Below are 23,917 nucleotides of genomic sequence, written 5' to 3'. Positions count from 1 at the left end.
TGAGAAAATCATTGCTTGAGCAACGTCAAAACAGAAATTTAAAGTATTATCTTCATGAAAACTATTTGAATTGATCTTTACAAAGTCTCTATCATTGCTTTAAGTGTCTAAAATACCAGAAATAAACTTTTATGCTAAAACACTTCAATGATTGTCTAAAATGCTGCACTAAAAGGTAGACAGAAAAATCTTTATCTACAGTTTTTATTTAACTTTCTTTCTTCTTACTAAATGTATGTTAACAAAAAAAAAACCCTCAAATGATCTAGACAAAAGCTTTTAGCTCAACACATAATTGCAAGAAAATTACAATAATTGTACCAATTAAAATAATCTTGAATGAACAGTATGTCATCTTAATGTTCCAATGGTTTATAGAGGGATCTACTTAATTAGCTGAAATTGCTTTCCAGTGTTAGTATCAAATGTCATTTGTTAAAAGTTGAACAATTTAGAAAATAATTTAACAAAGCAATTTTACCAAACACCAAGAACCAACATTTTCTTTTTCAGCTGAATAAAGCAAGCAGATGTGTCATCAAATTGCTATAAAAATAAATGAGGCTTTTTATGGATTAAAAAAATAAATTTTACTACTAGCGTTAAAAATACTATTTTCCGATTGTTTTTACCAAATCAGATTTCTTTAATAAAACAAATGAATATCAATTATATGCTGCTGCTTTTTGTCAGCTGTAAACAAAACTTTTTATTATTCAAATGACAAGTACCAAAGAACTCAGCTATGGGTAAGTGCAAGCAGCCATCTAAATTGCTAAAGTAAGAGACGGGTTCTCAATAAGCCGAGCAAATTGTCTTCCTACAGTTGTTCGTAGCCAATTATTTTATGTGTTTTAAGTAAAATCCCTTATGATTTTCCGATTGCTTTCTACACTATCTTTTTCTCTTTGCTGGATAACTACAAGTGTCCTCTGTAAGTATTTATAGGCATACAAGACCTAGTTAAAAAGACAAGCGCCTCACAGTCACGCTACATCAGCCTGCTCTCTCTCAGACAGCAAGACCAGCAGGGCTGAGGGCTAAAGCGATAGGTTGGCTAAATCACAAAACAAAGCTGGCATGGTCTGATTTTGCCTCTAATATAAATTATTCTATATTGATGCAATCAAAATAAAATATTCCACTATAAAAATTCACTATAATTTATATTCATTATGATTAAAAAACCATTTCCCACTCCCCAAATAATTATTTTACAATATTCTATTTTCTTCATAAAAGGGTACAATAATTGTTATTATCTTTAAACAGCATGCAAGTGTTTCTCTCCCCCCTCCCCTAGTCCAACCCATAGACAGGGTCTCTCTGTAGATCATGTTGGCCTCGAACTCACAGAGATCCATCTGCCTCTGCCTCCCAAGCACTGGGATTAAAAGCATGTGTCACCACATCTCAATTTAAGAATTCTTTCTTGCCTACAAGACATATTTCAATTTAAAATTGAAAAAAATTTCAGAACTACCTATGAGATTCAGATGGTGCGATCTGTATACAATGCAAACTTTAAATTTCCAGCAAAGCATGAGCAATTCTTTCTCTGCTTCTTGTCTGCCACAATGAAAGCAGCTCTGCTCACCCAGGCTTTCCTCAGCACAGCAAACAGAGAGAGACCTTTGAAAGCATGAGCTAAATATAGCCATTCTGTCCTTAGCTGCAGTCGCCGGCCGCACTGAAAGTCTAACACACACAGAGAGAGTGAGTGCGAGACAAGTAGAGAGACTGCTCTGGCCATCCCTAAGAAACCTGAGGCCAGGTCTGCAGGGAGAAGCTGGAGAAGCTGGGGCTGTAAGCTGGAGAGGCTCCAGGATGCCCTAAGTAGAGCTGGTGGGCTATTCCAGGAGGAACTCGAGGCATCTGAATGTGGATGGGAACAAAGGCAGTGAGCACTGAGCATCGGGCTGTGGACTCACTTAGTTAACTTAGTTTTGGTGTCACCTATCCAATGCTGGGTTTGCAGACACACAGAATGTAAATGTTACAGGGTCAGGGACACTAAGCACAAGTTTTTTTTTGTTTTTTTTTTGTTTTTTTTTTTTTTTTCAGAAAACCCTAGGAAGACAGGCAAAGTATGACAGGGTTGGTGTGAATGCAGGTGGCCCTGCAGGAAATGATGCATCAATCATGAATGTAGAGCTAAAGACACAAAAGCAACCAAGGAAGTTAAATACTCCCACTACCTGGGACATAGTTTGAGGGAAGCTGCAGGCAATAAACCAAGCAATCCCAAGAAAGGCGATGTTGGCAAAGCTAGAGAGACAAGAATCCTACGCCTGTTGGCTCTCACACCAAGACAGCAGATGCGGCCGGGCGTGGTGGCACACGCCTTTAATCCCAGCGCTCGGGAGGCAGAGGCAGGTGGATTTCTGAGTTTGAGGCCAGCCTGGTCTACAGAGTGAGTTCCAGGACAGCCAGGACTACACAGAGAAACCCTGTCTCAAAAAAACAAACAAAACAAAACAAAACAAAACAAAACAAAACAAAACAAAACAAAAAACAGCAGATGCTCGGATGCTTGAACCAGATCTACAGAATCTAATGTCTGCCCTTCTGGGCTTTGGTTTTGTCCTATCCCTGTGTTCTAAGCCCTTCCCTTGCTTTGGGAAAGGAAATCTTTACTCTGTGCCGCTGTAGTCTGGAAATAGGTCATTTTCTTTTTGATATTGCAAGGGTTCACAGCTAAGAGTTTGTCTCGTGTCTCGCAAGACATACTGAACTTCAACTACTGAACAATACTGGAATTGTTAAGGTTAAGGACAGATGAATTGAACGCATTTTGCATGATGAGCAGGAGGGGTGGAAATGGAAGGTAATGGCTTAGAGACTTGCTGAATACCAGGTTGACAAGGGCTGGACAGACATACAGGCAGCAGCATCCCCTACAGGCTGCAGGTGCAGGCAGAATAAAAAGTGGGAAGAGAAGCAAGCCTGCAAACACAGACATTCTCTCTGTCTTCTGGCTGGCATCCCATGAGTTTCTAGTCCTTTATGCTCTCACAACACAACAGACTACAACCATGAACCAAAATAAATCTTTCTTCCCCCAAAACAAAACATAAGAAACACCAAGCAACTGTCTCTCACCAAAGAACAGTAGACTAAAAAGTCTCCTTCTGCCCAGAAAATGACTTAGCTGGCTAATTTTTTAGGCCATCTTCCCTTCCCCGTCTCTATTTGTTCCAAATATGCATGCTTTACTTTTTTTTTTTTTTTGGTTTTTTGAGACAGGGTTTCTCTGTGTAGTCCTGGCTGTCCTGGAACTCTCTCTGTAGACCAGGCTGGCCTCGAACTCAGATATCCACCTGCCTCTGCCTCCCAAACGCTGGGATTAAAGGTGTGCGCCACCATGTCCGGCTATGCTTTACTTTCAATCAGACTATAAGTCCTGAAAGCTCAAGCATTTAGGGGCAAATGATATGGTATGTGTAATTTCCCACACAGAGTTTGGAAAAACTATGTTTGTGTTGGTATAGATCTATAAACATAAAGAGAGAACAAGATTTGGAAGACCACGTGGTTGGAGCTGACGAAGCAATGAAGTCAACAGTAACAGATGAGTCTGAAGGAAGGATGGGGATGTGGTGGTGTTTATACTATTCTTATTCTTGCAAAATTGCTTAAATAGAGAAGAAAATTAAACATGCACATACTTCAAAACATGGTATGCCTTTTATCTCTCCCTCTGTTCACCCAACCAGCCCCTACACCATATAAGAGCACAATGACGGCGTAAGCTCCGGCTCTCAGTGAGAAAAATTACACTCAATATATGTTAATGAAGAAATTAACCAGGTTGAACAAAAGAAACTGAAAGAAAGCATCTAAGCACCAAAATACCTACTAATGTTGGCTTCTTAAGAAAAACAAGGTGGGCTGGTGTGGAGCAGCAGTAGAATGTGCTACCATCATGCATAAGACTCTGAGTTCTACACCCAGGACCACAAAAATAAGAAAAGCAACAGGAACAGGTTTCAGGGAGACACACACCCAAACAACAACGGTGCAGCGTCCAGCAGAGCTACAGGGACCTGACAACTGCTGTCAGACAGACCTGAGTCAGTCTTGAAATGTCTTTTAAATCTGCTTTATTTTATATTTCTCCTACTTCTATTGCCTAGGGACTCTTATCACTCTTCCCAACCTTGTCATAGATTGTGCAGACTCTACATACACTTCTTGAATTGTTGGCCACGGTGTCTCTGATAAATGGACTCTCAGTCACAGCAGGAAAGGGGCTAGTGTGAAGCCCATTCCATGCCCAACCGAGGACTAGCATGGCTACTCTGTCAAAAAATGAAGAGACAGACACAGACACAGACCAAGAGAGACAGAGACAGACAGACTGGAGAGGCAGTAACTAACAGTTTATTTAACAGAAAACTCATGTTTCTCTGATGGCAAAGACAACTTATAGAAAAAAATAGCAGTTATCTGTTTTGTAAATTTGTTACAATTAATAAACAATCCACAGGAAACCTCATACAAAAACTACAGTAGTTTGCAATGTTCCTAAAGAAATAGGAAACAGAAAATGTCAACATTGCAGCCCATGTTTCCATTAGAAACTCCAGCCCTTTGACTCCATAACAAACTTCAGTATGTTTCTGGTAGGACCCCAGCCTAGGAAAGCGTCCATGTCATGTGGACGCAATGAAAGGAGTCCTTCCGACACACACCTGAGTGAGGTTGTGGAGCCTCACTTTAAATCCCAGCTCTATCATACACTGGCCTTTTAGCAAGTGACTTATCTCCACTGGTGTCTGTTTTCTAATGTGAAATTGAGGATAACAGTACCTCTCTGGGAATTGTGAGAATGAAGTTAGCGCTGCAGTGCTTACAATGAGTGCCATTAGATCAGAGCGTCCCAGATGAAAATGCCAGCTCTGCCACATGAGACTGCATCGTGACTTGGGGAGTTATGAATGTTCAGAACCTCAAGCTTCCTCGCCAGGAACTATGCTAACACTACTCTAAACTGTAATAACCACTCATCTAGGAAGCACAATTACCTAACTCCTAACTTAGGACAGACACATTTGCTCAGGAAATAAAGTTTTGTATTTTACAACCAAGGATAAGCTCACTCATGATCTCAAGATACAATGACTTCTAACAGCCCCAAGTCAAGTTCTCACGGCACAAGGTCATCCATGCTCCGTCTCACTGGAGCTGCACCAGGGTTAGGCCACTGACACACTTGAACAGAAGCCTAGAAGAGCTCAGAGCTGTGGACAGACTCTGGAACAGTCCTCTACAATCCTAAAACCAGTTAGGAAAAATCAAATGCTAACAACATTCCAAGAGAATAAAAATGATCTGAACTCTTAGAGACTATAAAATATAAACTATATTATTATTTTATTTATATTTTAAAACGGTATAAAATTATACTCCATTTTTAAAGTTTACCTAGTTTCTACAAGTTATCTTTTTCTAAGAAACGGTTTATTTATTTTTGGGTTTTTTTTTTTTTTTTTTTTGAGAAAGGCTTTCTTTGTGTAGCCCTGGCCATTCTGGAACTTGCTCTATAGACAAGGTAGTCCAGAAGTCAGAACTTCACCTGCTAGGATTAAAGGCACATACACACCACCATCCAGCTTTAAGAAACAGTTTCTTAGACCAGCAGCTGGACCTTAAAGCTATAGTAAGTGTTCTGGCAAACAAAATCATTTTGGCTTTGTGACTTTATAAAAGCCATAGTAACTCTTACAATTGTAAACAGCTGTAAAAAGAGGAAGTACAAATGGAGCTGTAAGCTCACAGGGCAGCAGCTATGTGATGACAGCTCCAGAGCTCACCAAGGAACCCAAGAAGACTGACTAAATTCAGAAGGAAAGTCTGTGTGCACACTCTGTGTTTTAGTACCCAAAGCAAAGTTAAGAGCAAAACAGTCAAGTAAAATACCTCTCATAGATGGTCTTTAACGTCATCTGATCAGGAATACCTTCAGTCTCTTCCAGATATAGTATGAGCCAGGATGTCCGGTATGGCCACTGCTCAGTAAGGTTGATCCAGCTGGCTAGCCTGTCCCAGTTGAAAGTAATCTGATTGGCTCTTAGTAGCCGCCCTTTAATGAACACATAAACATTTAAAAATTAATAACATACTAAGCAAAATGTTTAGCATAGTCACAAATAATTGATATTTAAAATTTGAAAAATTTGCCACTTGTTTATACTACAGATTTAAATCAAGTATTTATATGGTTTCTAAAATCCAGGTTTTAAAGACTCAGAGGGCATAGTGGCAGACATCAGTAATCCTGGCACACTGGAGGCTGAAGTAGAATAGGACAAGTCTTGGGGCCAACCTGAGCCACAGTAAGACTGTCTCAAAAAATAGACCAACAAACAAAATAAAATGCCTTGGCAGTCCATGCTGACTGCTAAGGACAGCTCTGGGACCTTAATGGAACCCAAACATACTGGTCAGTCTCTGCGTTACGGCTGAATTTATTTCCCTTCTTACTTACCTACATAGAGCGTGTTACAATGTATCTAAAACTTGCTGTCTACACATTGAATACAATTAGCCTGTTTTTAGGGTGTTCAGAGGACTAACTCAGCATTCCTCAGGGCATGCTAGTTTGAGGACAACTGCACGGTAAGCTTTCAGAATCAAGGCTTCCCTCCAGTGTGTTGACGCCTTCACCTTGACAGTACTACAAAGAGGCCTGGTTCTTAAGTGAGAAGAGCGGCAGTTCTATCCTATCACCACCAGGTCAGTCCAGACCTGCACCCACTCTACTTGTCTGACAGGCTCTCATGGGGATCCTGCTGGCCCGCTCTTCATTATGCAGGTGACGACCCCCCATCCAGCTCTTCCCCGGCCTCAGGCCCTCCCTCTGCATCTCACCACTGACCTTCCGGGAAGGTGGGTGTGCTCTGCTGGATGCCTGACAGGATGACTCCTTCATCCCAGTGAGCGATGCTACAAGCATTTGCCAACTATGGACTTACCATGAACACTAACTGTGGTAAACCCCAGAACAGAACAGATGATACAGTCACAGCCTTCCTCAGAAGCATTCACTCAGCAAAACAGATGATAAAGTCAGCAAATGACAGCCTATGAAATAACTAGGTGAACATTTAACTAGCTGTGTCTTTTGGGGGAGCAACAAAAATGAAAGACTAAGCACTAAGATAAGCTTGACAATATCCTTCTTGTAGGGGCTAAGTTTTTAGTTTTTAAAACATAGGGCCCCATGTAGCCTGTTGGCTCTGACTTCCTGATTCTCCTGCCTCCACTTCCAGACTGCTAGGACTACAGATGTAAACCTTCACATCCAACTCACTAAGTTGCCCAGGCTGGCCATGAACTTGAGATCCTCCTGCCTCAGCCCTGTGAATAGCTTACATTTTGAGTCTGTGCCACCAGGCCTGGCTAGCATCAATTATTTAAAGGTATCAACTCAGGTCTCTTTGGAGTACCTGAAGATGTCTCAACACTCTAAATTCCTTGCTGTGGATTCTGGAGCCCTATGGCCTCGGATAAGCTGCAGCTCTCTGACACCACTTCACGCCGCTCTGCTCCTCTCATTCCACCCAAGCTGGCACTCTAGCTGTTCTTGGAATCCAGCTCCCAGCCTCTGCAGTTGCTGCTCCTTTTCCTCAGAATGCTTCTCTCAAGAGGCATGTGAAGTGTGGTTCTAATTTCATTCAGGTCTCTTACTCATTCACAATCTATTCCAGATGCTGAAGTGGGTACTGCAGTTAAGCAGATCAGACAAAGACCCTTGCATGAGGGTCTCCCCTTCCAGAGAACAGACAGACAAAGACAGTATGTGTCAGAAGACAGCTGTTCTATGGAGTAGGAGGAAACATGGAAGGAGGCAGCAGAATCGTTTCATTTGAGATGCAGGAAGGTCTCATGGAAAAGCTTATAGGTAGGGAAACACGTAAAGAATTGAGAAAACCCACTGCTCAGAATCATGACAGGCCATGTTAATGAAAATTGGTCAAGATACAAAGTTGAGCTCCAAGAACTGTAGTCACGAGCAGCCTAATGTTAAAGAGCAAGAGGACACAATGTGCTAACTAGCAACAGTTAGGAGGGAAACCATTGCTACAGCTGCTTGTGGCATCCAGATAAGGATGGAGCCCTGGCCCTGCACGCTCCCTGTAGGAGCCACTGGGGAACCTCAAGTGTAGTCTCCTCGCTGAAGCGCTGAGAAGGGTCTTGGGAAATCTGGGAGGACTGGAGGGAGAACAGCATGGGAGAGGGCAGTGTGCTCTACCAAGGAGCTTTGCTGAGAACAGAAGCAGGGCCAAGGCAGGGGCAGAGTCAGGAGAAGTTCCAGGGAAAGGGAGGTAGCTTGAGTGGGAGGGGTGCTGTCTTACTTCCTGTTAAATTTCTACCATGCCCAGACCAACTCTTGGCATAAGGAGGATGATAAGACATATTGTCAAGTGAGAATGTCAGTGTTAGCAATAATATCCGGAAACAGTTCCTCTGTCGAACCAGCATTGGAAGGTTGAAGTCTCATTTAAAGAGATTTATAACTATAAAATGTTATCTGAGGTATGACCCCCACCTATAATACAGTTTATGTCAGGAGCCCTAAACTTAGTATAAAATGCAATTCCAGTTGACAGAGTCAACACTAGGAAACACCAGAAGGTACCAAGCAATACCATGTAAGGAAAGAAACACATTCTATAAGTTAAAATGCAAGTGTGTCTATGACTGCTCTAATGCTAATTAGTCTAAACATACAGAAGAACAGCATCCACACAAAAAATCAGTCATAGCAATAAGCTTCTTTTTTGGGGGAATGGGGCAGGCTTGAAAGGTTCGAGACAGGGTTTCTCTGTTTAGGTCTGGCTGACCTAGAGACCAAGCTTGCCTTGAACCTGATCAAAGATATGCCTGTCTCTGCCTCCAGAGTGTTGAGATTAAAGATGTGGGCCACCACTGCCTGGCTAATAGTCTCCATTGTATTACAAATGTTTTTATTCAAATTATCATAGAAAAACTGAAATAATATAGCAGTATATAAAAATCTGAATTTCAGCACAAATATTAATGTGCTCAGTTATATAAATTATATAAATTTAGCCTAAATATAAAGCAAAAGAACTTTAAAATGATGAACTTTTAAGATAAATTTCCAAGTGATCTCAGATTGCCAATACTATTACAAAAAAGTTACTACCTATCATCTACCACTACCAACAAAGCTCACACGCAACGTGCTGTTAACGTGAAAGCGTACGGTGAGTCTGGGGGTGCAACTCAATAGCACAACATTCACAGAGCTTGCACAAGCCCTGAGTTCAATGCCTACTATCTCAAAACAATATAAACAAAACAAAACTTATTATCTGTCACAGAACATGAGAAACAAAAGTCACCTGTCACTGAAACAATATTGAGTAACCGTCTCATGGTTTGTGGACTGATGTCACTGAACCAATCCTCAGTAACCAGCAGCTTTGTGAGATCAAAGGACATCTGCCTCGTGATGGTCCTCTGCATCTGTCTTCTGCGGTAAGTATCCTGAAACAACAGCACCAGTGAGAAACAGTTAACATGCACGCTTATGGTAAGACCAACAAAACAGACTGCAGAGCCAACTCGGTGGGTAAGAAAAGCAGAATTCACAGTATTAACCAAAGAGAAAGATTACAGGCTAGTCAAGTACAGTCACTTCTGAGGCAGACACTTTCCGGAGCAGTTACTCAGTAGAGTTGGCAGGCAGGCATCCCATGTGTTAGAGAAAACGTAATGTCTCAGATAAGAAGTGCACAGAACTCTGTAAAGAGAATCACGGTCAAGCTCCATAAAGCCTCGTACTAGGGAGCCATAAAACAATAAAGCAGATAAGTTCCTTCATGGTTCTAGGGCTTCAGCGTCTCTATTTTTAGGTTGTTTGAAAGTGTAGCACGATTTTATCCCAGGCACAGCCACTCTTAACTTCCCTGGCATTTCCTCGAAGAGTCGAAGGCACCCTGTAGAGTGGGCTGGAGTGGCTAAGGAACCCCATTCCTAAGAGACGAACATTCTCCCGAGTCCTGAAGCTGGGAAAGGTAGATGAAAGCATAGGTCCCCAAGAACCTGGACTGCCAAGAGAGAAATCCAACATGCAGCATCACACACTCGCCTGACCTTGGCTATATCATGTGTCACTCATATTATCTCTGAATTCATATCCTGTAAAGCATGTGGGCACAAAGCCAAAGACACAAGGTTTAAAAAGTAATGCCCCCCCCAAAAAAAAAAAATAAAAGCCAGGCGTGGTGGCGCACGCCTTTAATCCCAGCACTTGGGAGGCAGAGGCAGGCGGATTTCTGAGTTTGAGGCCAGCCTGGTCTACAAAGGGAGTTCCAGGGAACCCAGGGCTAAAAAAAAAAACCCCTTTCCAAAAAAACCAAAAAAAAAAAAAAAAAAAAAAAAAAAAAAAAAAAAAAAAAAAGTAGGGACGGCACCTGCTCGGAAACGAATGTGAGGCCACGATCATTTGCTGGCTAGGAAATCTTACTACTTAGGTGCAGAGTCAGCAGTGATCTGGGAAGAGGCTTCGGGGTGGGGGCCTCCTCCCTGACGAAGGTTTTTACCCTCCAGGCAGCTCAGAGGCAGCTGATGCTGAAAGGGAGCTCCGCACTGACCTCAAGACCTCATGGCGTTTGCCTTTACAGAGAACACTAGGCGTTATTTACAGGAGAACACTAGGTGCCACAAACTTAATTTTATTTGAATGACTGCTAAAAAAATAAAAATCAGAGTCAGGATATAGCTAAGTGGCAGAATACTTGCCTAGCATGCGAAAGGCTTTGGGCTCAACCCCAACACTCTAAGGAAAATTCAATCGCGCCATTAAATGGCAGGAATGGCACCTTACCCTTCTGTTGAGGGCCGTTTTGCTACCAAGCTTTGTCATCTCCCCAAGGCTGTTCTGTGAAACTCTTCTGTCAGCATCCTCCTGTACTCCTGGAAGAAAGCATCGAGACAGCGCTGTGGTGGTTAAAATGAGTTTCTCCCAGAGCCTCCTGTGTCTGAACACTGGTCCCCACTGCTGCTGCGGTTTGGGAGGTTTAGGGGGTGAGGCTTGCTGCAGGAAGGGTGTCCCTGGAGATGCGTTTTGAGTTTGAAGATGTATGCCTTTGTGTTTACTCTCCGTTTCCTGCTTGCAGTGTAAGATGGGAACTCAGCTTGCTACTCCAGCCCCACTGCCACGCTTCCCCGCCATAAGGGTGCTGAATTCTTATCCCTTCGGAACATAGCTAAATAAACCCTTCCTTCTACAAGCTGCCTTCAAGCTTGAGCACTCTAGGGCTTGGTACTTACCTGTTGCTTCTGAGCACGAAATGTCCCCATTTGTTGCTGAAGTTACAAGAAATTTTCTTGCATTGCTAAGCCCACGACTATTAAGGAAAACTGGTAAGTGAACTATGTTGCGCATGTAGTCATGTCCATTTATATTTGAATCACGAAGCACACTATTCAGGTTCTGGTTGATGGCCTTTATAATAATATGCGGATCACTTGCAAAAATGGCAATAAAAGGGCCCTTTGAAAACAGAACTCGGACCTGTGGTAGAAGAAAGGTATGGACGTGATGCAAATTTTTAAATTATACAAGAAATAATCTTTTTAAAAATATGACTATCCTTTGGTGCTATATTTTTTAATATCATTCATTTTTTCATCAAAATTTATTCTCTATATAAACAACTTTTATAGATGGCTCAATCTTAGATTGCTATCATCTACCAGTGACACAACCAACAAAGGGAACTGCTAATGTGGGTTCCTCCTCAGACACCTGCAGCTTACACAAAAGTAAGATCAACACATGGCAATTTCCGGTGAGCACATGTGAGTTCTGCATACTCAGTTAACCCCTGTTGTTTATAGCAAACCTCAGATTACTGGTCCTCTGCTTTAACACAACACTACAAATTCTCCGGGTTCCCTCTGTCCTCTCAGAGTACAAACATGACTGCTGCACAGCTGAGCCACACTTGTCATTCAGAGATGCTCTCTGTGAGGTTTTGCTGTGTTTTCTTCCTAAAGTGCCATCAGGCTGAAATGATTTAATCGTTCTTGATCAAACATTAACTTTTGCTATAATTGTGAATTTTAAAACATAGTTCTTGTGAATGAGAGATTCACTAGAGAGAGCAGTGTTTCTTAAATAAGCAGCACAGTTTTCATCCCACTGAGGTATTTTGTGAAGTCATGCATCCTACGTGGCCACAGTGACAAGTCTGGAGACAGCTGAAACGTACAGTGTCCAGCATCTGAAGCACTTTATCTTGCTCACAGGCATCCAGGCCGTCAATGATAACCACTAGCCTCGTCTGATTTTGCGTGAAGCTGTCGATGGTTTTGGCCATCCTGGCCATCAGCTCCACCTCACACTTCAGGACCTGCACAAAGCACAGAAGACACAAGAAGGTAAGGCACATCCCTTTAGATGCACAAGAGAAACCCATCCAATGGGAGGAAAAGAAATCCCTTCAGGGTTTCATGCATTTAAACCTGTTGTAGGGGTTTCAGTTATGGACTGATAGCACGTGATTCTCAGGATGTCATCAAGGGATGCTATGATAGGAATTTACAGACTACAGAACAGGTTGAGAGACTTACTTGTCAAAACTAAAGACTCTGAATGACAAAAGCCTTGGACTTGAATTCCACCCAAAACACCTACTGGTGGCTGCACTACTCTCGGCTCCTTGATGGCATCTAGTTTTTAGCAAAGTTAAATATATTCATGCTATAAGGCTTAGTAATTACAATTCTTGGTATTTACTCCAAACTTAAAACTTACTTACTAAAAACTTACATCTACACAAAAACCTGAGCACAGATACTTATAGCAATTTTATTTATAACTGCTAATATGTAAATCAACAAGATCTATTTCTGTGGGAAACTGAATAAACGTACACTCTTCTTCCAGGCAACACTATTATTCAGGCCTAAAAAGCAATGCAATTGTAAGCTACAAAAGGGATGAAAGAAGCCAATATGACAGGGCTACATGGTTGCAACTACATGACATCATGGGAAAGACACAGATACTGAGATAGTGAGCTCATCAGGGTTTGACTGGAGCTGGGAGAGACAGAGGCTGAACGGAGGAGGCAGGCACTTTCATGGCAGTAAACATACTGTAATCTTGGGTATGTTATCAAGCATTTGTGCAAACCCAAAGAATACACAGCACTAAGACTGAACCTAATGTAAACTGTGGACACTGAGTCTATGATGGACCAATGCAGGTCCATCAACTGAACAAATATAGCATTCCTTTGACAGGTATTGATAATAGAGGCTGTGCACAAGATACATGGGGTAGCTGGAGAGATGGCTCAGTGCTCTTCCAGAGGTCCTGAGTTTGGACCCCAGCAACCACATGGTGGCTCACAACCATCTGTAATGAGATCTGATGCCCTCTTCTTGTGTGTCTGAAGACAGCTACAGTGTACTTACATATAATAAATAAGTTTATTTTAAAAACTAAAAAAAAAAAAAAGGTACATGGGGTATATATGGAGTTTGCTATAAGTCTAACAAAGTAATTAAACTAAATTAAATGCAATAGACTTGGAGTCGTAGGGTGCTTGCCTGGTATGCACAAGTCTAAGGTTCAGTCCTTACTGCTGAGCAAATAAAAACAGAACAACAACAAAACCCTTGAACGTAACTTTTTAACATTTCGAGAACATGCTCAAGTCAGCATGGGGACAGCGGCATATTCCCACTAGTTTATCTAGTGATAAGTCCTTACTTTCATGAATCCTTCACTTTTCAGCTTATGTAATTTGGAGGCAGCACTATGGAGGCGTTTTCTCTGAGAATTCAGGAGAGAGTCCAGCACTTGCCACCATGTTCGACAGTTCAGCACAAAGGCCAACCCCACGATGGATGCAATGGATATGAGGATAGCATTCACTGTCAGATGTTTTGGGTCAACTCGGAATATAGCCAAAAGAGTAATTCCAGCAATAATGCAGCCAACAATAAAAAGAAAGATGATAAAAGATGGGAGACAGCATGTTTTTTTCCATTTCTTTTTACCTGTAATAGAATAAATCGTATTAACAATTATTGTATCATGTACTCAGAATATTGTAATCTTTTTGGTCAAGAGCATATGATGACTCTAAGGTTCAATTCATGATCTCATGAAAATAAATGAACATTTATTCCCTCCCCCACACCTAGAAACACTTCAAGAAGGAAGGAAGAGAGGGAGGGAAGTAATCCTACCCTGAGTATCTTCAGTCTTAAATACTCGAAAAAGCCGGGTAGCCAAAAAGCCGAATTCTCTCTCACAAGCATCTGAGAGGGTCGCGATCATTTCAGCCAAGGAAGTCTCTCCCCCGACACTGGAGAGTCTATTGTAATCTGTAAACAGAAACCTTGGGGGAAGACCAAGCCGGATGTTACTCAGCTACTGAATGCAGCGTTTCTAGCATACACATACCATCTCTATCAGTTATTCTACATTTCCTTTTTTCTAAAGACAATGGCAGTTTCTTCTTTTAAAATTATTTTAATTTTAAGTCTATGCACCACATGTATCCTTGGTACCCACAGAAGACAGAAGAAGTCTAATCCCTTAGAAGTGGACGTACAGATGGCTGTGAACCACCATGTGGGTGCTGGGAATCACACCCAGCTCCCCCATAAGAGAAGTCTGTGCTCTTAACCGCTGAGCCATCTCTCCAGCCCCCATTTATTCTATATTTTTTGATGTTCTTTTCTTTTTTTTTTTATTTTTTTGGTTTTTTTTTGTTTTTTCTTTTTTTTTTTGTTTTTTTTTCTTATTTTTTATTTTATTTAATTTATTTATTTATTTTGTATTTTTTTTTTCTTCTTTGATGTTCTTTTCAAAAACTTGCTTTTAAAGTTCTAAGGGAGGGGAGCAGATGTGTTATCTTCTTGGCTGAGCATGTTAGACTTTCTCTTAGCAAAGACACAAGCGTGTTCAATGTGTGTGACTGGCCAACAGGAAAGGGCAGAGTGATGGCAGAGCCCGGCCTGGGTGAGAACAGAGGCAAAAGAGAAAGAGCTCTAATAACAGCTGAGGCAGTCAGGGCAGGAGAGTCTTCACCACAGACAGTAACTCAAAACCCAGAAATATCATTTAGAAGCAAGGTTTCTGCTGGAGGGATGGCTCAATGGTTACACCAGCTGCTCTTCCAGAGGACCAAGGTTTAGTTCCCAGCACCTACATGGCAGTTCATAGCTGTCTGCAACTCCAAGTCCAGAGATCTGACCTCCTCCTCTGAACTCCATATGCACAGCCATACATGAGGCAAAACACACACACACAAAAAAAAAAAAAAAGAAAAGAAAAGAAACCCTAAAAATAATAAAATTAAATAAACTTTTTTAATGTTTTATTTTATTTATAGCTTTAACATATACCAGGTTTTTAGAAATAATTATAAAATATTATTTTCTGAGTTATTCTTCAAAAAATTGATTTTCTGACATCTTCAGTCTCAGAATTACTTATTTCTGCATTAATTCATTCTTTTTCTTCCATATCTAAACTAAATTCTCACTTTAACCCAGGAGATAAAACATGTTTCAAGATTACAGTCTGGAATGGCACTGTACAAGAGACTGTGGTCCTGACAAGATTACAGTCTGGAATGGCACTGCACTAGAGATTGTGGTCTTGACAAGATTACAGTCTGGAATGACACTGTACTAGAGATTGTGGTCCTGACTGATACCATGTTGACTGTTCTGTTTCAAAATGCCCATCTTGTTCATTTAAACCTTTAATTTTCTGTAAAAATTCCCTCCATTGTATTATCCTATATTGCATGCTTTATTTTAAAAAATATTTACTTCATGATTAGTGTGTGTGTGTGTGTGTGTGTATGCACACACTGTATGGACCCCTGTGGAGGCCAGACAAGGGTTTCAGATCCCCTGATGGTAGTTACAAGTGGTCGTGAGTCACCCATTGTAGGTGCTGAAACCAAACCAGTCCTCTACAAAAGCAGCAAGCTCTTCTAACCATTGAGCCACATCTCCAACCTCAAACACTTTCCTCTAAAACTTCTCAGCTTTAAATCTTTTTAATGTTTAAATTTACATGCTGAGTATAATGGTTCCTCAGTATTCATAGGTAGCTGGTTCTAGGATCAGCCCAAGTCTCTTATAGAAAATAAAAAGTTCACATATTGCAATCTCACATATTGCATGTCTAGATTCGGTACGATATCAATACAATGAACATGCTACATTCAGTAAACAGTAAACAAAGGTTGCACTGTATTGTTTAGTTCAAGGTATCAGGTACAATTTTTTAAAATATTTATAATTTATAGTTGGTTGCATCTGGAGATGTAGAACCCAGGAGTAAAAAACAGCCAGCTGTATTTGTAATTTTTTTCCTAAGTTTTTAAAGGGTTGTTTTGTTTTGTTTTTTAAAAAGATTTCTTTATTTATTATTTATTTTATGTATACGAGTCTTCTATCTGCATGTACACCTACATGCCAGGAGAGGGCATCAGATCCCATTACAGATGGTTGTGAGCCACCATGTGGTTGCCAGGAATTGAACTCAGGACCTCTAGAAGAGCAGCCAGTGGTCTTAACCACTGAGCCATCTCTCCAGCTTGTATTTGTAATTTTTTAACCTTTATTTTTCTCACCTATATTCCTAGCACAGCTTTGATGGTTAGAATGACTTATGTTTATCAGAAAGTATGCATATTTTATTTTATTATAATTTAAAACTTCATAATCCTTTAACAGATTTTTAATTCTTCTTCCCAACCCCTATGGAAGCTTTTTGCTCTAAATTTTCTATCTAAAAAAAAAACCCTTTCTTCTATCTAGAATCTTACACCTTTCTTTATTCCTTTATTACACCTCTTTCTCGTGATTTCCTGTTTGAGATACTCAATCATTCTAGACACACATGTCTACTTGCAGAGATGAGGAGAGAGCAGCTCGGTGTGAGCAGGGTTTCCAGGGGTTACTCTTCCTTCAAGGAGAAGTGAGGCCTTCACTCCAGACCTCTGTCTGCCAGGACTCTACCCTGAAGGTCAATACTCCTTCCACAGTATCAGAAAGGATGGAAATAGAGGCGAGGTGTGGCCCTATCATGGAGAGTGACTCAGTGAACCCTGGTTTAAACCCTGGCACTGCTCCCAGAAAAGCCCTAAGTATTAACAGGTACAAGGATGAGGGAGAGGTTTCTGTACAAATAAAATACCATGAAAATGAGCAGATTTCATGCTGTGGAAAACCGACCTCATGCATAGGAGGAGGATACACTGTGAACTGTTTCTCAGAGGTACTGGGACTTACTGGGTTTTGTTTCATTTGTTTTGTTTTGTTCAACTAAGAGACTAAGGTAGCAATATTTCTTGGAATATGATGACCTGTAAAATTCTTTAAACTCTTTTGTTACCCGTATTAAAGATTCCTTCTGTAAAAGGAGCACCTCACCTCACAGGCAACGCCTTTGTCGTTTGCTCTGGTAGTTCGGGTGGGTTCACAAACATCAGCTTGAAGAGGAGCTCGAGGTACCCAATGTGCCTTGCCAGTCTGGTGCTGAGAGCCCAGGCCCAGTTCCAACTCTCTCCTTCCTGCCGTCCACCGAAGTAAATGACGACTGGAATTTACAGTTTCAGTTAGTTAGGCAGCTTGTTTTCTCTATAGTCACGTAACAAGTAAAGGAGAGCTGAGCCTATCTAACTGTTTATTGACCATACTAATTCTTAAATCCTCCTTGAAGAATCCCTCAAGTGACCTTCTCAACATACAGAAGGCGTGTGAAACCAGAAACTAAAAACTGGCATTGGAATCATAAGAAAAGGCAAAGCCTCACGAGTCTAGCTGGTAGTTCAGATGCAAAGGAGCTGGGTTTTGTCGTGTTTGCAACTGCTACAGTTACTACTTCCTTCAATAATGAATCGATTTCCTTTCTTCCAGCTGAAGACAAGCCTGAAACAGACTGTTTTGCTTTCCTAGCTTGCTTTTGAAAAGCTAAAAAATCATCGTAATGGTCAAAATGTCCAAGAGCTGGCCAGCAACAGCCAGGGAGCCTTCCTTCAGCAAGGTCCACTGAAGTGCAGTGATGGTATTGAGGGTCATCAGCACGGAACAGATGCTGTGCAAGTTAGGTATGAGCAGGTAAATGGACTGGTGCTACAGTCACTCCAGCCAGGGATGTACACGGTTACTCTATACCAACCAAGTAGCAAAAAGATCAATTTTTTTCAGCCAATTATAAAAATAGAGTAAGTTTTTAAGAGACAGATGTTTTAAGTAACACTCAATGTTTTTCTCCATTTTTAAAAGATTTAAAAAGGAGGCTGGAGAGATGGCTCAGCAGGTAAGAGCACTGACTGCTCTCCCAAAGGTCCTGAGTTCAAATCCCAGCAACCACATGGTGGCTCACAACCATCCATAATGAGATCTGACTCCCTCTTCTAGAGTGACTGAAGACAGCTACAGTGTACTTACATATAATAAATAAATAAACCTTAAAAAATAAATAAATAAAAATAAAAGATTTTTTAAAAAACAAAGACTTACTGAAGAATATATATATAAGAGCCAGGAAACTCAATGAAACCGCTATGGCGAGGTTTGTATCAACTGTGAAAGCAAACACCAGGCCGAGCCCTCCACACAGCAGCAGGGTGAGGAACACGATGAGCCACGAGAACTGGAAAAGCGGCTCAATCTGCTGCCCTGCAAACGTCTTCATTTCATCTGAAAGGAAGATCAATGTCCAGTTTTATTTGTCGTGCTTAGAGATAACTTTTAACTCACTCTTATACTTTCCTGTTTTAACATAAACTTGTGCTGGGCACTTAACAAGTGCCTTTGATAATCCTGCTGCTGCTTAATCATTGAATCTAGCATTTTCTCTTAATCAGTTTGAGCGTCCTGCCCCACACTGCACACCTACCCCTGTCCTTCCCCACAGTCCTACTTCATACTGAAATGCATAAAACTCTTTCCCCATTATTCTCATCTGCTGAGGTTTTACTGACCTTGGCTTGTATGGTTTGTACTAAAGGAAATATTGTTCCCATAAGCAAAGGCAGAAATCATACTCTCTCCAACGTCAGTACCGCTCTTAGATCCCCTCATCCCCCACTGAGGTTCACAAAGGTGCATCACCCTAACAAGAACCACGCGGTCATTGTTTCTACAAAGCTTGAGGTCATTTTTATTTGCTATACTGAAGCCTGTCCTTGAAGAGCAAGAATGGCTTCTAGCAGAAAAGGCCTGGTTTATTAACAATGTACTTAGTTCTGACTGCAGCACAGAGCTCACTGGAAGGTCTGCAAATTGACAAGTGTGGGAAGAATCTATGAAATGCACTGCCAAGGGCTGTACTAGATGCTGGCCCACAGCTGGACCTGATTTAGAACGAAAACTCATGAAGGATCAGCTAGAAGGAGAGAAATGCCAACCACCGCAGCAGATGGAGTGACAAGACAGCTACTCACAGAGCTTTACTGCACAACAAGTTGCTGTGCGGCATGTCTAGACTTCCCAAAACATGCCTTTACCTTCTAGTTTCTTGAGCAAGAAGGACTTCCCACTTCCCCACTGTGCATACAGGCCCACACAGATGGGTGGCTGCATGGTGGGCTCACTGAGGATATCTGCCAGGGCGCTGCTATACAAATCGTAACCAAGCATGTCACCATCTGTTTCCGTAGGAGACAAGTGTCCTGTAATCAGAAGCATACCACATCCTTATATTAAACTTTGCTATCACTGTATATTGGGACAGGAAATGGGGGGTGGGAAACCTTATCTTGAGCATTTAAACCTGCATAAAAACATCTTCAGAGATTCTTACACAAATACTATATTTTGAGGCCATAATATATTTGAGGTCATCTATTATAATATATTTGTTAGTTAATGATAAGATACATCATCTTGAAGTACAGCAAAGAAAAAACGTGCTGACAAATGATGCTTTCTTCTCTATCACTCATCACATAGTCCACGGCTGGACATGCAGTCAGCAGTAGAGTACTTGCTGGCATGCATGAGCCTTGAGTGCAATTCTTAGAACCATGGATGGGAAAGAAGTTCAAGACCATTTCAATTCTAGAAATATTTAAGTACATACACTATGAAGTGTTATTAAAGAATACAATAGATAATCAAAGACAAAATAATTCTTTGCAGAAAGATTTAATGACTCAGGTACCAATTCCTCCAAATGAAGACAATTTTTTTAAAAAAAGCCATGAAAAATTTTTTTAGATGAAAATCTAAGAAGAAGTAAGAGGAGCTGGAGATGGCTCAGTGGTTAATAGGGCTTCCTGCTCTTCCAGATGACACAGTTGGTTTCCGCATCTATACTGAGCAGTCCAGAATGGCCTATAACTCTAGTTCCAGGGATTCAACATTTTTTTATCCTTCCCAGGTGCATGCACACGCACATACATACATACATACATACATACACACAGAAATATACACATAAATAATAAATAAAAAATTTAAAACATCAGGCTCAGGGCAAGAGCCTCTACCCCTCTATGTCACTAAAATGTCATGATTTTTAAAAGTCTTTTTGTTGGTAGGGGGACTGGACATATATTCATGTAGACAAAACACTCACACATAATAAAATAAAATGAATAAATATAATAAAAACTGTTAAAATACTTTTGGGACCAGGTGTCTTGAACCATTTATTTTCCTTATGTTTTTTATTAGGAATTCATCATTTAAAAACTCAAGTTTGAGTTGCTCAGTGATGAAGTTTTTACCTAGTATTGGTAGGGCCCTGGGTTCGACCTCCAGCAAAACACACATGGCACATGCACATAAATAAATGCACATACACACACATATAAACACACAGGCACACATGTATACATGAAAGCACTCACACAGACAGCCAGCCAGACAGACAGACAGACAGACAGACACACACACACACACAGAATTGTGCCTGTACAGGCTGAGTCAGGGACAAACCCCATTACTTACTGGCTCCAAATATTTGAGTTAAAATGCTTTTCTGGTGGCTGCAGTCAATGTTGTAGGGAGTCTCGCCTGCTTTGTTGGGCCTGTAAAGTAACCGTCCATCTTTGGGGTTCCGTAAAAGAAGTTCTGCCAGTCTCCGGCTCCTCCCTCGGATGGCAACGTGCAGGGGAGTGTCACCTTTCTGCAAAATGGCAGCACAGGCTGAACTTGCTTGTTCTCAAAAGCAGCTCTGAGCAATACTTTTTATGCCTCTACAAAGCAGACAATCTGGAGGTTCACATTGCTTTGGATCTCTGTATTCTTCACAGTTCCTTTCCCTAGACCTGTACAAGTGTTTCTCAGAAATATCTCCTTCCCATCCCCCTCTCTGGCTTCTAGAATCAGTTTCTCTCCCTGCAGCTCACTTAAAGCCTTTGTCACGTATGCCTCCCAGGCCAGGACCTCCTCCTCAGCATCCTTCTGTGCACCAGATCACTGACCAAGGGCACCAGCACCTTTCCTCAACTAGCCATATTCTACCAGCCTTCATGCCAGTACTCAGCCATCCCGTCAAGCCCAGCAGCCCCTAGAGCCTTTGTCAAGCGCCTGCTGTTAAGGATCCGTGATGTCACACCTCTCCTCTGAGCACTACAGGAACTCCTAGGCTCTTCATCGTCCACTCCCTGCACTATCTGTCTCTTCCCTGAGACTCTTCAGTCATGTGAGTATTCACATCTCACACTAAGGAAACTCATAGTTGGTTTTTTTTCTCCTAAGAACTTAATTTTAATATATGCATATGAGTAGTCTTTTATAATGTAGGTATACCATGTTTTAAAATAAAATCATGTATCTCACAAGGCTGGGTACAAAACAACCCCATGGACTGTCACTGCCTTCCTCTTCCCTGCTTCAGCACATATTCGAAGCGGACTTCCTACTGTGGAGAAAGGAGCTTGAGGACTCTTCCACGTGTCTACCTATCTTTTTGCTCTTGAACTCATTATAGGCTACAGAACCTTCTGAGCTTACTATAAAGGTTTTGTTGTTGTTGTTTTCATTTAATTCTCTCTTAATTTTTAAAAAGATATAGCCAACCCTTTTCTGGTTCTATGTACAGTCCAGTTGTTATCCCCTTCCCGGTCTGCCCTCTGACTGTTCCTCACCCCATTCTCCACGAGGACCTGCTTATGTCCATTGGCTGTGTGTAAGTGTCTGTACCTGACTCTTCCAGCTGCTTGGGAAACTCACAGTGAAGGACCTCCCAGTCTGCCCATAGAGTACTCTATCTATCATTTCACCAACATTCCCTTGAAGACAGCCCATGATGTAAAACTTAGAAATTCAACCCCCAGCTCTCATCTACACTGATTGCTCTGAGACACAACTGGAAGAGGCCTGCATGCCTGTCTTTCCCATGGCTCCTAGGAAGGCTCTTATCTAAACTGTTCTTCTGTTTCTGTCTGTTCCTTCTTGAAGTTCTCTTCCTGTGTTGTACAAGTGGTGCAATAACTACTGACCCAAGCCAATGTAAACACGGAAGACAACATGGTTCTGGCTTTATGTAGCTGATGACAGAAAAGGAAAAAACTTCATAACCAAGAATAATTATAAAACCAACAACATGGTGCACACTCTAAGAGGCAAACTTTGACCATTCATTGTTCTTTGCACTGCTGCCTTCGTCACTACCACCCCTCCCACATCCTGCACTAACCCCGAGCCCAACCCCATCCTAGGTGTCTCATCAGAGTCTCATCCCACCCTTCCCAATGTCTGCTGGTCACAGTCCCCTGACTCTCTATCAGCCCTCAAACTCAACATATCCTAACTACCCAACTCCAGTCCACAGTCTCAAGCCTACGAGAAAGCAAAATATCCTCAGCACATGAAATCTCTGGAAAACATAAGCAAACTCACAAATATGCTGAAAATAACACAGAGCAAGATCAAACATCTTGTTTCCAAGTTTATTTCTGCAAAATGATCTATGTAAAGCCAGATGCAAGATTCACACAGGCATCACTCAGACATTAAAGGCCTACCAGCACCACACCAAAGGTGCCGTGCACAGCTCTGCTCTTACCTTGTCCACAGCAGACACCCTAGCCCCCTTATCCAGCAGCAGCTCCACTACTTCAATATTTCTCATCTTGGTGGCCTTTATTAGTGGTGTCTCGCCATCCTGTGGGCAGAGACAAGGGTTAAAGGACAGAGCTTCCCTTTACTTCAGTAAGTCCAAATCTGAAATATTCTTCTTTATTTTATTTTTGTTTTGTTTTTTTCTTTTTCTTTTTTTTATTTTTTCAAATCTGAAATATTCTAAAGAAAACATAATTTACAAACTGTCAAGGAGATGCTTTCCCTACCAGTGATTTGCATGGAAACAGCTTTATATTACTAAGGCACTTTAACCTTTTCATTGAATTACAAATATACTTTCTCGTATAGGACACTTGCACACACAGCTAACTGCAACCACCAAAGTCTGTTACAGTTTCACACAAGGAGCACAGGGCAGCAATCTCTTCACGGTTTGTGAAGAACTGGCAGAGTGCTTCCTGACCCAGGACATCACCTCTACAAGGCCGGAATCATTCAGCTAACAGAACAAAGCGTGCCCTGTACCTTCGTGCATATTTCCGTATCTGGATTGCACTGCAGGATATCTCTCACCATTGTTGCATTGCCCTTCTCAACAGCCCAATACAGTGCAGTCTTATTGTCCTGTATAAGGAACGAAAATCATGTGAGATGCAGTACTAAAAGCTGCTATTTGTGAACATAAAGTGTGAATACTTATACTGATGGGAAATATCAATCTTCATGACATCTAGGATTTACTTCTGAGAAACTCTTTATGAAAGGATCCTAGAAAAACTTAGTATTACTTAAGTAAAACAGGAGTAAACCACAGAGTTGATAAGCTATCTTTTGTTTCTGTGGTGCCTGATGGAGCCCA

General features: G+C 41.3%; 1 protein-coding gene across 10 annotated transcripts in view; it reads right to left on the bottom strand.

Moving 5' to 3' along the window:
- Kidins220 (kinase D interacting substrate 220) overlaps positions 1-23,917 on the bottom strand; it is an 88,548-nt gene that overhangs the window by 40,415 nt on the left and 24,216 nt on the right. For all 10 annotated transcript variants that reach the window (XM_029484866.1, XM_029484863.1, XM_029484862.1 and 7 more), the window contains exons 10-22: positions 23,584-23,682; positions 23,042-23,140; positions 20,980-21,157; positions 19,533-19,697; positions 18,544-18,723; positions 17,452-17,617; positions 14,242-14,393; positions 13,760-14,049; positions 12,252-12,392; positions 11,308-11,551; positions 10,862-10,950; positions 9,375-9,519; positions 5,923-6,085 (exon numbers count right to left, since the gene is read on the bottom strand). In XM_029484866.1, coding sequence (XP_029340726.1) covers positions 5,923-6,085; positions 9,375-9,519; positions 10,862-10,950; positions 11,308-11,551; positions 12,252-12,392; positions 13,760-14,049; positions 14,242-14,393; positions 17,452-17,617; positions 18,544-18,723; positions 19,533-19,697; positions 20,980-21,157; positions 23,042-23,140; positions 23,584-23,682 — 2,111 coding nt within the window. The remainder of the gene's footprint in view (positions 1-5,922; positions 6,086-9,374; positions 9,520-10,861; positions 10,951-11,307; positions 11,552-12,251; positions 12,393-13,759; positions 14,050-14,241; positions 14,394-17,451; positions 17,618-18,543; positions 18,724-19,532; positions 19,698-20,979; positions 21,158-23,041; positions 23,141-23,583; positions 23,683-23,917) is intronic.

Source organism: Mus caroli, chromosome 12 (assembly GCF_900094665.2).
Source record: "Mus caroli chromosome 12, CAROLI_EIJ_v1.1, whole genome shotgun sequence".
Classification (NCBI taxonomy): Eukaryota; Metazoa; Chordata; class Mammalia; order Rodentia; family Muridae; genus Mus; species Mus caroli.
The sequence above is the reverse complement of the archived record's forward strand: the minus strand, read 5'-3'. Positions and strand labels throughout refer to the sequence as shown.